Below are 14,645 nucleotides of genomic sequence, written 5' to 3'. Positions count from 1 at the left end.
TTACAAATTCCGAAAAGGAAAGTAAACTTCGGAACATATCAGTATACTACTCGGCAGTAGATAAATCCGAAGAAAATCGAACAGTAAAGTACACCTCAGCATCATGGCGGATATATCTGAAGCTTCCTCTGTACCGGCTCTTGCTGTAACTGCTGCTGTTGGAGCTGTAGTACTGTTACTGGTTCTTCTTTGCAGTGTTTGGAAAAAAGAGACAAAGGAACAGAAACAAGGTAACCTCACCATTTTGGCACTTAATGCGCCGATGCACAAAAATATTACATCGGGTTGATGGGATTAAAACAGCTGTAAAAAGCAGACGTGTTACGTGTGTGTCTTTTTCTTTACCTTCGGTACCTGCTATAGACTAGGCAAGTAATCTTAAACGCATATATAATACGTTATAGCAATTATGCAAACAGAATTTGAAGTCGTGGATTCAATTCACTCCTTCTTTGACTCATTTGCCCGTTTTTAACCATTAAATCTGGTTTGATTTTTTTCTACCTAGAGTTAGATAACCGAGGTAAGAAAAAAGTCCAACCTATCCTCAGTGGGAGCAAAGTATGCTTGTCATGTTGCTGTTCACTCCAGGCAATTCCACCTTAGCTGAACTGATGCTCATCAAATGTATTCAGTTATATTTCAGCTCAATAAATAATCTTCATGTTTTCACTTTTGTGAAAAATATCAAAATACCCCAACCGAAAGAAATACAAGATATCAGGAATTTCATTATGTTTGTTAGATAACAGAACAGAAACTTTCTTTCTATTTATGTGTTGCAAGAATTGAGAAGGTAGCTAAGGGCTTCTTCCGTTACTGAATTTTTAAATATTCTGATTTTGTTTTTTTTAATAATAACATTCTGAATTAAATTCATTTTGATGCCTTTGTACATGTATGTATTTCACTCCTCAGACTCAGATGAAAACCAAGTAACTAAAACGAAGGCAGATCCTGTTAAACAAGAAAAAAATTCTAAGAAATCCAAACTGAATGTTCGGACAAAGAAACCTCAGCAGTTGCAAGTTAATCATCCATGGCTTGCAAGTACACTAAAGGGGAACAGTAGTGCTGTGTTAGGCATAGACTTCAGCCCAAATGGCAAATATCTCATCACAACGGCTGAAGGTATGTCATTTGTATGTATACTAATTTATAAATACTGTTCATGTGACTGTTTTGCATACATTTGTTTGAAAAACTATCACAATGGACCTCCATCTTGACCATTAACTTGTGTGTGCATAACCTTTTAAGCAGTTCAGGAGAATTGGTAAAAATTGTACTAAATTTCTTATATAGAATTGGCTAAAATTGTACCTTTCAGTTCAATATGTCCCTATTTATAAAAAAAATCTTGTGAACACATACAGTTCAGCCTCATTAATGTTGCTCCTTTAGTTTTCACTTCCCCTGATGTGGCTTGATTGCTGGGATTTTTTTTAAATAGAAAAATGGAAGTGTGTCCCCACAAACTGGTTAGTAAGTGGAACAACAGGATATTTGTAGCTGGATTTAAGATTCAAATTTGTAGATCCCATAGCCATAGTAAAGTCCCACTGTCTTGATTTTTTTTTTATTATATATATTGATGACCATCACAATTGTGCCAATGCACTTACGTTGACCAGGTAGCTCAGTCTGTTTGAGCGTCCAGGGCTGAACTCTAGTCCTGTCTCACTAATATTTTACGTTCAGGTCACTGTTGTAAATTATGTTTGATTTCATCTTTGTTGATTTATTAGTACAAGTGGTCTCTGCAAGGTCTATTTATTGCTTCCTTTTTAGCTCGATGGTAGAGCATCAGATTGGTAATCCAGTGGTCCCAGGTTTGGTTCCTCTGTTACATATATTATGACAACTTAAAAAAGCGTACAAAAAGTACCAAAATGGACAACATTTTGGGGCTAAATATGATTCTGGTACTAATAGAAATTGCTAAAAACAGTGTTTGTTAGAAAACCATAATCATGTATTAATATTGTAGGTAGTGATTTGCTAATTTTCCTGGGTTTTATTTAACAGATCGCTGTGTTATGCTATGGGGTACAAAGGATTTCAACCAAAGGGAACACAAGTAGGTGTGATACATGTACAAGTATATAATTTGATGAAGGTTTGTTATTTCTTTGCACTAACATAAAATACTTTTGTGGGTCTTTGTTTTGTTACCAGATTATATTTTGGTGTAAATTTGATAGTCTATTTAAGAAATAGTCAACATGTGCATGACTGTATCACAATATGTGAGTGTATTATGGACAAAATTAATAATGAGGGTAAAGATATGTTGGGGGGAAAAACAACTGACAAAAACTGCTTTTACCTGAGTTTATTATTCATGGAAGGAACTAGTTCTTCTTTAATGTATCACAACTCACAACAGGTGAACAAGCAATATTGAGAGATAGTGTGAATGATGATCATAACAAAGATTTAAGAGTTAATTATAGTCAAAACTGGGAATTATTTCAATATCAAATTCATCATGATAGATTGAAAAGTAAAATACCAGGTTTATTCATATGAATGCCAAAAATAAAATTGTTTCAGCTTATGTAGATTCAAGTTTCTTATTTCAGATTCATTAAAGGTATTGTGGAACTGGACCATGGCACTCAAGTGAAGTTTAGCCCAGACACCAAGTATGTTCACCATCGTAGGAATTTTATACCTATTGAATATTTCTATCGTCCTTGACCATGAGAAAATTGATGGCATTTCTAGAGCATTGATTATAAGTCCCTCACTAGAACTACCAAAAGGTATCATAAGTTACAAGTACCCAGCTGTCCATCAGTCGGTCAGTCTGGTAAGCCAATCAGAAATGTTCACTAGGCAGTACTGTATCACTTTGTCTGAAGAACATCTCGTATACTCTGTTTCACATACAATTGCCAGTTTTTGTATGTGAAACCCTCTTAGGAAAAAACCCGGATGTTTGGATGTCATTTATAATAATCATGTCTTAAGCACATACTCCACTGTATGCATTCCGTCTTTGTGTATTGCAGAGTTATCTTCTCTTGTGAGCAGGTATTGATTGTTACGTCATTGGTTTGTCTGAGAAAATTACGTTGTTTTCTCAAAAATTGATGACGTTACTGTTACAAACAAACGACAAAGAATTTCCAAGTTTTGCTGCTGTACATGATATGTATGTCCTTATGAAGAGAAATGAACACTTAAAAACCAGGCCCTGGTTGCTCAAAGATTGGTCAACCTTAACCAGTGGCTGATGAAAAATCATTACATCCAAAAAGCACAGAACTCGTCAAACTGATCGGTCAAAAGAAATCTTTAGTTGTGAAATGATATCATAAATGAATTATGAGATAATGTTATGAAAAACAATTTGAAGGAAGTGACTCCAGCACAAATTCCAGATATTATATCTAACTGTAATATACTGGTAACTTCTGATTGTTTCTGAGTCTTTATTGTTAGCCAGCTGTAATATAACTTCTAGTTGTTATCCAGCTGTAATATAACTTCTAATTGTTAGCAAGCTGTAATATAACTTCTAATTGTTAGCCAGCTGTAATATAACTTCTAGTTGTTAGCCAGCTGTAATATAACTTCTAATTGTTAGCCAGCTGTAATATATAACTACTAATTGTTTCAGAGCCTTCATTGTTAGCCTCGCCAATGACAATGCCCTTCGAGTGTATAGGATAGGCAAGAAAGACGATGGATCCCCTGGGAATATCACTTCTGCATTCGACTTCCCCAAGGTAATCGGCTCGTATGAAGTCTAGATCTCGAAGATTTTACCTAAACAATTTTGGATGATTTTTACACTTTTCAAATGAACTGTTAACAAAAGTATTATAAATGATAAAATTCTGATCTGATATTTATTACATACTTTTATTTGGAATGTTTCAATGTAAAAGACACAATGTCCATGTTGAAGTTTTATTGCAGTGAAATACAATTAAATGGTTTTTTTAAAATTTAATTTTGGAATTAGTTTTAATCAGCAAAACAAGTCTTTTTCCGAACAATACTCACCAAAAATCACCATCAGAAATAGCAGATTCAAAAATTGGAGGAGAAGTCTATATATTTAAGTTTAAATGGTATTTCCAGACACATCAGTCCGACATTATAAGCATCGGTATCGCCACTAATGGGAGGTTCATCATGTCATGTGGTAGTGATACAACAATTCTCATCTGGACCATTAAAGGTGAGATACTTCTCAGATCAATGATATCGTCACTGATGAAAATATAGTCTGACATATAATCACAAATTTTATCAAATATGGCAGATACCAAGTGGAATTAGCTTTATTCCTGCGCAGTGAGTTTCCTACCTCCTTTCCACATGGGCATGTGCTTTGCAACTTTTGGATAATATCACATACAAAAAGCATGTTTTTGTGAAAATAAAGTAATTTTTGCGATGATTTCGGAAAAACACAACAGAAATGTTCCAGGTATAAATTTCCAAATTCACGCTGAAAAGCTTTCTGCTGCAGGACCAATTTTGGAATCTTTAGAGTTTTTTTTGAAAATTTTGGTTGTTGTGACAGTCCACAAGTAAGGTTTTCCATAAACATGTTCCACCATGGTTATTGGCAGAATATATAATGAAGAATATGTTGAAAACACATTCTAAAGGGTAGCTACTGCAGCCAAAGTTCACTATATACCCTCACATACCAACACTCAACAAACCATTTAGCAATCTACCCAGCAAGTTCACTCTATACCCTCACATACCAACACTCAACAAACCATTTAGCAATCTACCCAGCAAGTTCACTATATACCCTCACATACCAACACTCAACAAACCATTTAGCAATCTACCCAGCAAGTTCACTATATACCCTCACATACCAACACTCAACAAACCATTTAGCAATCTACCCAGCAAGTTCACTATATACCCTCACATACCAACACTCAACAAACCATTTAGCAATCTACCCAGCAAGTTCACTATATACCCTCACATACCAACACTCAACAAACCATTTAGCAATCTACCCAGCAAGTTCACTATATACCCTCACATACCAACACTCAACAAACCATTTAGCAATCTACCCAGCAAGTTCACTATATACCCTCACATACCAACACTCAACAAACCATTTAGCAATCTACCCAGCAAGTTCACTATATACCCTCACATACCAACACTCAACAAACCATTTAGCAATCTACCCAGCAAGTTCACTATATACCCTCACATACCAACACTCAACAAACCATTTAGCAATCTACCCAGCAAGTTCACTATATACCCTCACATACCAACACTCAACAAACCATTTAGCAATCTACCCAGCAAGTTCACTATATACCCTCACATACCAACACTCAACAAACCATTTAGCAATCTACCCAGCAAGTTCACTATATACCCTCACATACCAACACTCAACAAACCATTTAGCAATCTACCCAGCAAGTTCACTATATACCCTCACATACCAACACTCAACAAACCATTTAGCAATCTACCCAGCAAGTTCACTATATACCCTCACATACCAACACTCAACAAACCATTTAGCAATCTACCCAGCAAGTTCACTATATACCCTCACATACCAACACTCAACAAACCATTTAGCAATCTACCCAGCAAGTTCACTATATACCCTCACATACCAACACTCAACAAACCATTTAGCAATCTACCCAGCAAGTTCACTATATACCCTCACATACCAACACTCAACAAACCATTTAGCAATCTACCCAGCAAGTTCACTATATACCCTCACATACCAACACTCAACAAACCATTTAGCAATCTACCCAGCAAGTTCACTATATACCCTCACATACCAACACTCAACAAACCATTTAGCAATCTACCCAGCAAGTTCACTATATACCCTCACATACCAACACTCAACAAACCATTTAGCAATCTACCCAGCAAGTTCACTATATACCCTCACATACCAACACTCAACAAACCATTTAGCAATCTACCCAGCAAGTTCACTATATACCCTCACATACCAACACTCAACAAACCATTTAGCAATCTACCCAGCAAGTTCACTATATACCCTCACATACCAACACTCAACAAACCATTTAGCAATCTACCCAGCAAGTTCACTATATACCCTCACATACCAACACTCAACAAACCATTTAGCAATCTACCCAGCAAGTTCACTATATACCCTCACATACCAACACTCAACAAACCATTTAGCAATCTACCCAGCAAGTTCACTATATACCCTCACATACCAACACTCAACAAACCATTTAGCAATCTACCCAGCAAGTTCACTATATACCCTCACATACCAACACTCAACAAACCATTTAGCAATCTACCCAGCAAGTTCACTATATACCCTCACATACCAACACTCAACAAACCATTTAGCAATCTACCCAGCAAGTTCACTATATACCCTCACATACCAACACTCAACAAACCATTTAGCAATCTACCCAGCAAGTTCACTATATACCCTCACATACCAACACTCAACAAACCATTTAGCAATCTACTCAGCAAGTTCACTTTATACCCTCACATACCAACACTCAATAAACCATTTAGCAATCTACCCAGCTAGTTCACTATATACCCTCACATACCAACACTCAACAAACCATTTAGCAATCTACCCAGTAAGTTCACTGCTTACCCTCACATACCAACACTCAACAAACCATTTAGCAATCTACTCAGCAAGTTCACTGTTTACACTCACAAACACTGTACCAACACTCAACAAAGTCTTGTCTAAGTCACATACAGCTAATTTGTTTACATTTGCAATAGTCTAATGAGGCAAATAGAACGTGGATGTATAGTATCTAGTTATGCATGATAAATAACCATAAAAAAGAGTTACCTGTAATATACCTTTCTGTTTACCTGTACAGGTGAAGTACTAGACACCATAGACACACACCAGATGAACAACTCTTTCGCCTGTGTCTCTCCATGTGGTAGATTTGTTGCATCTTCAGGTGAGAAAAAAACACTTCTATAAACTACTTTCAAATGACCTGTTGGGAGACATAATGTCAGTGTTATGACCTTGATTTTTGGGTCTGAATTGCAGGATGATTCGTGGTGACATGATAGGTTTGCGTAACAGTCGGACCCTGGATGTGATTTTACAGGGCAATGCTCTAATTATGACATCATCACCAGATTCAAGAAATTATAACATCTGTAAGGGCATCGTCCATTTTGACATCATAGTTTCTTCGATTGGAATCAGGAATCATGCATATGTTTCTAAGTGAAGCATAAAGATTTCCTGACATAGTATGAACATCATGGGAGAAAAGGTTCTATAATAATTGTTTTTCATGTGTATCTACATCTTCGCTAGCCAAGTGTTCGCTTCGTATGGAGTGTATACGAAGCGAACACTTCGCTAGCGAAGATGGTGTATCTATCTCACGTTAGTTTATTTTCAAATTTTGAAAAAGGCACTTCAGATCATATACAATTTGAAAATTAACATTATTAGCTTACCTGGCCCGAAGGGCCAAGTGAGCTTATGGCATGGTGCGGCGTCCGTCGTCCGTCCGGCGTCAACATTTTACTTTAAACAACTTCTTCTCAGTAACCAAAAGGCCTAGGGTGATGATATTTGGCCAGAAGCATGCTGGGATGAAGGGCTACCAAGTTTGTTCAAATAAATGACCTTCATCCATTTTCAAGGTCACAGGGGTCAAATATGTTAAATTCTTTAAACAACTTCTTCTGAAAACCAAGAGGCATAGGGTGATGATATTTTGCCAGAAGCATGCTGGGATGAATGGCTACCAAGTTTGTTAAAAAAAATGATCTCATTCATTTTCAAGGTCACAGGTGTCAAATATGTTAAATTCTTTAAACAGCTTCTTCTGAATAACCAAGAGGCATAGGATGATGATATTTGGCCAGTAACATGCTGGGATGAATGACCTTGATTTATATTCAAGGTCACATGGGTCAAATATGTTTAAAACCTTTCAACAACTTCTTCTGAATAAACCAAGAGGCCTAGGGTGATGATATTTGGACTGTAACATGCTGGGATAAAGGGCTACCAAGTTTGTTCAAAAACATGACCTTGACTTATATTCTAGGTCACAAGGGTCAAATATGTTTAAAACCTTTAAACAACTTCTTCTGAATAACCAAGAGGCCAAGGGTGCCTAAATTTTGCCAGTAACATGCTGGGATAAAGGGCCACCAAGTTTGTTCAAATAAATGACCTTGGTTTATATTCAAGGTCACAGGGGTCAAATATGTTTAAAACCTTTAAACAACTTCTTCTGAATAACCGAGAGGCCTAGGGTGATGAGATTTGTCCAGTAACATGCCTGGTTGAAGAGCTACCAAGTGTGTTCAAATAAATGACCTTCATCCATTTTCAAGGTCACAGGGGTCAAATATGTTCAAAACATTTAAACAACTTCTTCTGAATAACCAAGAGGCCTAAGGTGATAATATTTGGCCAGTAGCGTGCTCGGATGAAGGGCTACCAAGTTTGTTCAAATGAATGACCTTGACCCACTTTCAACCTAATGTCATTGCTTGACATTCAAGGGCACACTGATATTCTGCCTGTAGCTGTATTTAAGTCCACTTTTAAGATTACAAGTGTGCGATTAATACCAGGTGAGTGATGCAGGTTCATTGGGCCTCTTGTTTAGATGAACACTTTTATCAACCACCACTCCTTTGGGAACCTCTGTACAAAAGAATGGCAGCATTTAAAATTGATGTGTTTTTTGACGACAGGTTTTACACCGGATGTAAAGGTTTGGGAAGTATGCTTCGACAAAAACGGAAGCTACGTAGATACCAAGAGAGCGTTTGAACTGAAGGGACATAGTGCTGGAGTGTATAGTTTTTCATTTAACAATGATTCCAGTCGGTAAGTGGCAAAGGACAAGATGTTTTTATTTTTAAAGCTTCAAATTAATTATTAACATTTTCATTTACAAGAAGTTGATATTTTCTAGCAAAGGACAGGATAATGGAAAATATAATTGTATTTGGCTATATAATAATCCAGTATGGCAGGTATAAAAATTGTTAAATTGATCATTTCTATGAACAAGCTTTAATGATATTATTTTTATTTTCACTAATGAATCATAAAAGTGATAATTTTCAGCTCTATTGTGTCTGGTAGGAAATACATGTATTATAAGAAATTAGCATCTTAGTTGAATTTACCTTTTTTTCATTGCTTTTCATATTCTGTCCATTTGTAAATCTATTAACAGAATGGCATCAGTATCTAAGGATGGGACATGGAAATACTGGGATACTAATGGTGAGATTTCTGTGAATATGATGACAGGTTCAAAATAATTTCACTTTTTTGCAGCTTTTATATTTTACCAGTTTGTATACAACTTCTAAAGACATGAAAGCAAAAACTTTTTGTATATGATACATATTTCATACAGACAAACTTGAGAATTTGTCATTATAAATTTCTACTTTTCTCAATTAAAATTATTGATATTGCTGTGATGACTATTACTGCATTGAAGTTGAACCATCTTTGAAATATTATAACACAGATGCTGTTCACAGAATTTCTGTAACTTTCTAAGGATTATTGCTGCAACTACCTTCTTTGAACTTTTTTAATTGTTTTTAATAACGTTATATAATGTTGTAAATAATTCCATTCTTGTGTATTTCTTGCATATTTCTTGTCATTAATTCAAGTCCAAATCTTCCAATAAGAACTTTTGTAAAGGAGTAAAAAAAATTGTAACATAATTCATGGTAGAGCAGCATACTGCCTGAAGTTCATATTTATAAAAATATTGATGTTTTTGTATTGCAGTACGATACGAAATGAACCAGGATCCGTACCTGTTACATACAGGAAATATTAGTTACTCTGGCTATTGTCTAATAGCTTTGTCACCTGATGGTAGAACTGTCGCAGTAGGAGGAGAGAACTCGATTACATTTTTCAATGCCATCTCAAGCAAAGAAGAAGAAACTGTAGATAATATTCATATAGGTAATATTTTGAGTATCTTATTAATTAAATCCCTCATTACAAAGTAGTCAGGTATATTGTGTCTTGCTGTCTGTCTTTTAATTAATTTTTGATGCCTTGGAAGACTTATTTATGACCGTATCTTCACTAAATATGATGCAATATTGAGTTATAAATGTACTAGGTTGATATATCCAACAATTTCCTGTAAAGGTATTTACTTTAGGTCAAAGTCTAAAACACTCATTTATGATCATAACTTCACCAAACCTGGTTAGAATGTGCAGTAGTTTGATATATCCAACATGTTTTTTGTTTCAAAGCACCAGTCCTAAGTCATAGTCTTTGTTACTTGCCATCACTCTAGCTACTAGGCGTATTTATGATTGTTATCAAGTAATTCAATGTCTAAACCAAGTTCATGTTTAATTTTGCTAACACATGGTAAATATCACCATCATTGTATAATGTATGTGTAGTAATAATTAATTGACTCTATTATAAACTTGGTAATGCATTACTTATAAATGGATGAAGATAGATCTGTATTCATGGATTACTTTTTCACCAATGGTGCCATTTTTTGATGTACAAACTTTGTGGTACATTTTCCCTATACCAATTATATTGAGGACCATTGTGATTCAGAAACAAATTTGGGGTACTGAACACAGTTTATATTTTCTGCCAAAAAATGTAACTTCGCTTTGGACAGTCTTTTTCCCAGCATGACTGTAGCTTTGATAAACTATTTCTGAGAAGAAAACCGTACCATCCAAGACTTTTATAAACAAAAAATGAAGAAAGGTAAAATAAATAAAATATAATCAACAACAGTGTGCTTGAGTGTGACAATTCAGTGGGAGTCTGGGATTCAAGCCCTGGACCTTCGGACTGTTATACTGTCGCTCCAAGTGAGTGGGAGTCTGAGATTCAAGCCCTGGACCTTCGGACTGTTATACTGTCGCTCCAAGTGAGTAGGAGTCTGGGATTCAAGCCCTGGAATTTCGGACTGTTATACTGTTACTCCAAGTTATTCGGTCGATGGAAGTATCTCCAAAACGAAATTAAGGGTAGATTACTGTAGATACGAAAAAGCAGAGTGCATTGGGACAAGGATCCTTAAATTAATGCTTTAAAAGGACAACCTGAATTTTCCTTTTGCAACACATGTGAATATGGTATATGGCATGTGCTGTTAAATTAAGGATAACTTTTAAACTATAATTTGTGTATTTGTTGTTGCAGGTGGTTTGGTAGATTTGAGCTTTGACACGACCAACAAATACCTAGTGACTGCTGGCGATCGCTATGTACACGTGTTCCATAATGTAACAGGATATCGGGCAACTATAGAAGATCTCCTAGAAAAAGAGAAAAAGGCACCTTCAACAGCTGTGAGGGAGCGTGTTCGCCAACAGATCTTGGACGCTAAGTATGTTTCTTATCATTTGTGTCCAAATGTTATCCATCCCATGATACATTTGATCTGCTTTCAAATAAATAGCAGACACCAGACAACCTCTCCTGTGATGTTTAGAACGTTTGAAATCTTAAATGCTGGAAGGCACGGAGTTGATACCCAGCATCAGCAACATCCTCTTTATATAATTGTATTGTATCTGAGCAGTCCTTGGTGGCATTGTTGTCTGTCTTCATGAAATTCAATAATAAATGTATGCACATAAATTAAAATGAAGATCATTGTGAGAAATATCGGAAAAAAAGATGCCTTACAGTTTATAAGTAACTTACAAACAACAGTTTATAAGTAACTTTTATAAGTAAAACAGTTTATAAGTAACTTACAAACAGAATTATACTGCACCAGTGGTGAAATGATGGAGGGGGGGGGGGGGGTTAGTGTTATCCATGGTCCATCTTTTGTCCTATATTATAATCATTTTTCAACCACATTCACTTTTTATTATACTCCACTTCAAGTGTGTACTCCAAGTTCCAGAGCATATCTTGGTCACTGTTTCATATATGAACATCACACTTTGTGTATTGCTAAACTTGAGGAGGTACTGTATTATGTACAAAGTTGGAGCACTGCGACCTCCATCTGTTCCCTGATGTAGACCTCAAGTACTGAAATACAGGTTTCTAGGGAAAATTCACCCAAAGATTCGTGTAGGGAAGTCAGACTTGGTATGCAGGATATGAATTAGAGTCTACACAACCTGTTTGTATACCCCCTTGAATGAAGTTAGAGGGGGGTATTACCGTATACTGGAATCACCCTGTCTGTCTGGATGTCTGTCTGTCATCCACAGTAACTTGTCCAGACAACTCTGTGGATGACAGACAGATTTTATTGAAACCTCGGCCCTTTATGCGAAACAACTTGTCCGGAAAACTCCATATTAACTAACAGGCAGATTTTATTGAAACTTCATTTGAATGATCAGGATCGTGGACCTAAAGATGAAAGTCACTAGTGTCGTGTTTTAAATTTCAGTCTAAAAGAAACACACATTTAGTATCTCCATTCTTATCCTTATCCTTATCCATGTAGTGTCTTATTTTTCACATGTTATAATGTTCCTGATTTTTATTCACAGGTCATCGTTAGCTAGCATACTCGGGCAGTCCAACGGGCACGCCAGCAGCAAATAGTGGTCAGAAAATACGTCTCTCAGTTATTGACTACATTGGCAGCATTCCTAAGGACATTATTTTTATAAATTGATAATTTACTTTATATGAATGGAGCTGATTTCTCTGGGATACAACAACTGACCTTGAGTTTCTTAAACTTTCTCGCTGTATTCTTTTCACATGTAGAAAGATGTTTTTAACTACATGAACATCTGAAAACTTGTAAAGCAAAATAAAATGACTATGTTACAACTGGACGATGTATACAATTGTTTTCCTCCTGTTTTGAAATTCTTGGGAAAGACTACAATTTGAATATGGAAATATGGAAAAAAAATGCTCAAGTATGTTTTAAATTTAAATAAAAGAAAGAAAAAAAACGTGAAAATACGGTTTAAAAATATCATGTCAAAGTATTCTTATATTGGATGTTTTGCAACACCAAACATATGACTAGATCAGTGTTTGTAAACTAAGGTGTAATGTACAGGTCAGATGAAAGTGATGAGTACATGTCATACTAAAGTCAGTAAAAGGTCACGTAAAAATTTCATTGATTGTGCTTTAAGCATAGGAACCCGTATCTTGCAATGGTTATCAAGCCCGCACTGATTTCAATTTACAAGTGGGTAAGCTTTAAACCTAGTTTGTCTGTTGATTGTCAAGTGATCCACTTGTTCACGTATGATGTTGTGGGACTACATTGTACGACTATATTAACAATGCAGTAATATATATGTAAAACAATTAGAGTTCCGTGTCATACTATTTTAGTACTTGAGAGAAGATGGAGAAAAATAATGAATTGTGTACAATATGATTTACTGGTAAATAGTATTTAAAAAAACAACAACATGGATATTAAAGTATTTGATGCCATTTCCTACAGCACTGTCATTTCGATTTCTCATTTATATTATTAAAACTATTCAAATGTCATGCAGGTAGATTTTTCCAGAGACCTTGTCACCAGTCTATATTAAATTAAGTAATTTACTACCCTCCCATTCTTCCAGACATGCAGATCATACTATAGCTGCAGTAATACTGTATACCTGAACAACTTTGATCAGTAAAATTTTCACCTTTCCACTGTAAAATTCATTTTTGACCGATATTAAATTTGCCCTTCGCATTTGATTACTGTGTATATTATGTTGTTTACAAATGTTCGCTGTAATGATAAATTCACCCTCATTACAGAGGGCAAAAAAGCTGAAAATAAAACTACAGGGAAATTTTCCCATTGTACAGAATAATTATTCTTGTCGCTCATCAATGTTAATACAGAATTTAGAATGGTGATGTTTGGTTGGTTTTATAGGGTTTAAAGTCCTCAACAACTAAGGTCGTTTAAGGATGTAGACTGGTTACGAACCTAAGTAATGTCTTTGTTTTTGTAAAAGGTTCTGATTCGCTCAATGGAGAAATAGACCTAGTGTGAATCATAGTCTTCGTGTGTTCTTTTCTTCGTGATTTTGACATGGGCAGACTTTGGAAAATATCAACTTAGTCATTATTACCAAAGATATGGGTAACTTATGTACGTCCAAAAGGATATTAACATGACTTGTTGATCGGGTAAAACTGATTTTGTAAGAGATACAAATTGTTTTTAATCATATCATGAGGATTTATTTTTATTTTTGGATTACTTTTTTTAAGTTTTCTTGCAATGAATAAATTATATTTGTTTTATAACTAAGTCATTCAACTGTCTTCTGTCATTTTGCTTCTAGTTAAACAACTCCATGATTGCTTAATGATATAAGGGAAACTTCTACATATTGTGCAATTACAATTCCAGGTAAATATGATTATTAAATCATTTATCTTGTGTACTTAAGTGGTTTGTGTGTTATTTTAAGGTTACTAGATACAAATGGGCCGCTGTTGCATAAGGATATCAGTTCTCCAAATGTTGACTAATTATATAGCAGCTGATGTAAAAGATGCAGTTTGCCACAAAATATATCTACATAGAAATCAATATTAGCAATGTTAATTTCTACCATCACAGATAGAAAACTTTTGAATAGTAATATTCAAGCAATATGTCATTCATACT

The 14,645-nt window shown here is 35.3% G+C and overlaps 1 protein-coding gene across 1 annotated transcript; it reads left to right on the top strand.

The window, feature by feature from the left end:
• The first annotated feature begins 59 nt into the window (after positions 1-59).
• Positions 60-14,401, top strand: LOC110446876 (transducin beta-like protein 2). Its single transcript, XM_021492217.1, has 12 exons — positions 60-230; positions 919-1,131; positions 2,029-2,080; positions 2,586-2,648; positions 3,629-3,737; positions 4,096-4,195; positions 6,885-6,971; positions 8,746-8,881; positions 9,237-9,286; positions 9,812-9,994; positions 11,222-11,408; positions 12,541-14,401. The coding sequence occupies exons 1-12, from the start codon at positions 104-106 to the stop codon at positions 12,593-12,595; spliced, it is 1,362 nt and encodes a 453-aa protein (XP_021347892.1). The 5' UTR covers positions 60-103; the 3' UTR covers positions 12,596-14,401.
• Positions 14,402-14,645: the final 244 nt, after the last annotated feature.

The sequence above is a fragment of the Mizuhopecten yessoensis genome, unplaced genomic scaffold (assembly GCF_002113885.1).
Source record: "Mizuhopecten yessoensis strain PY_sf001 unplaced genomic scaffold, ASM211388v2 scaffold3023, whole genome shotgun sequence".
NCBI classification, from domain to species: Eukaryota; Metazoa; Mollusca; class Bivalvia; order Pectinida; family Pectinidae; genus Mizuhopecten; species Mizuhopecten yessoensis.
The sequence above is the reverse complement of the archived record's forward strand: the minus strand, read 5'-3'. Positions and strand labels throughout refer to the sequence as shown.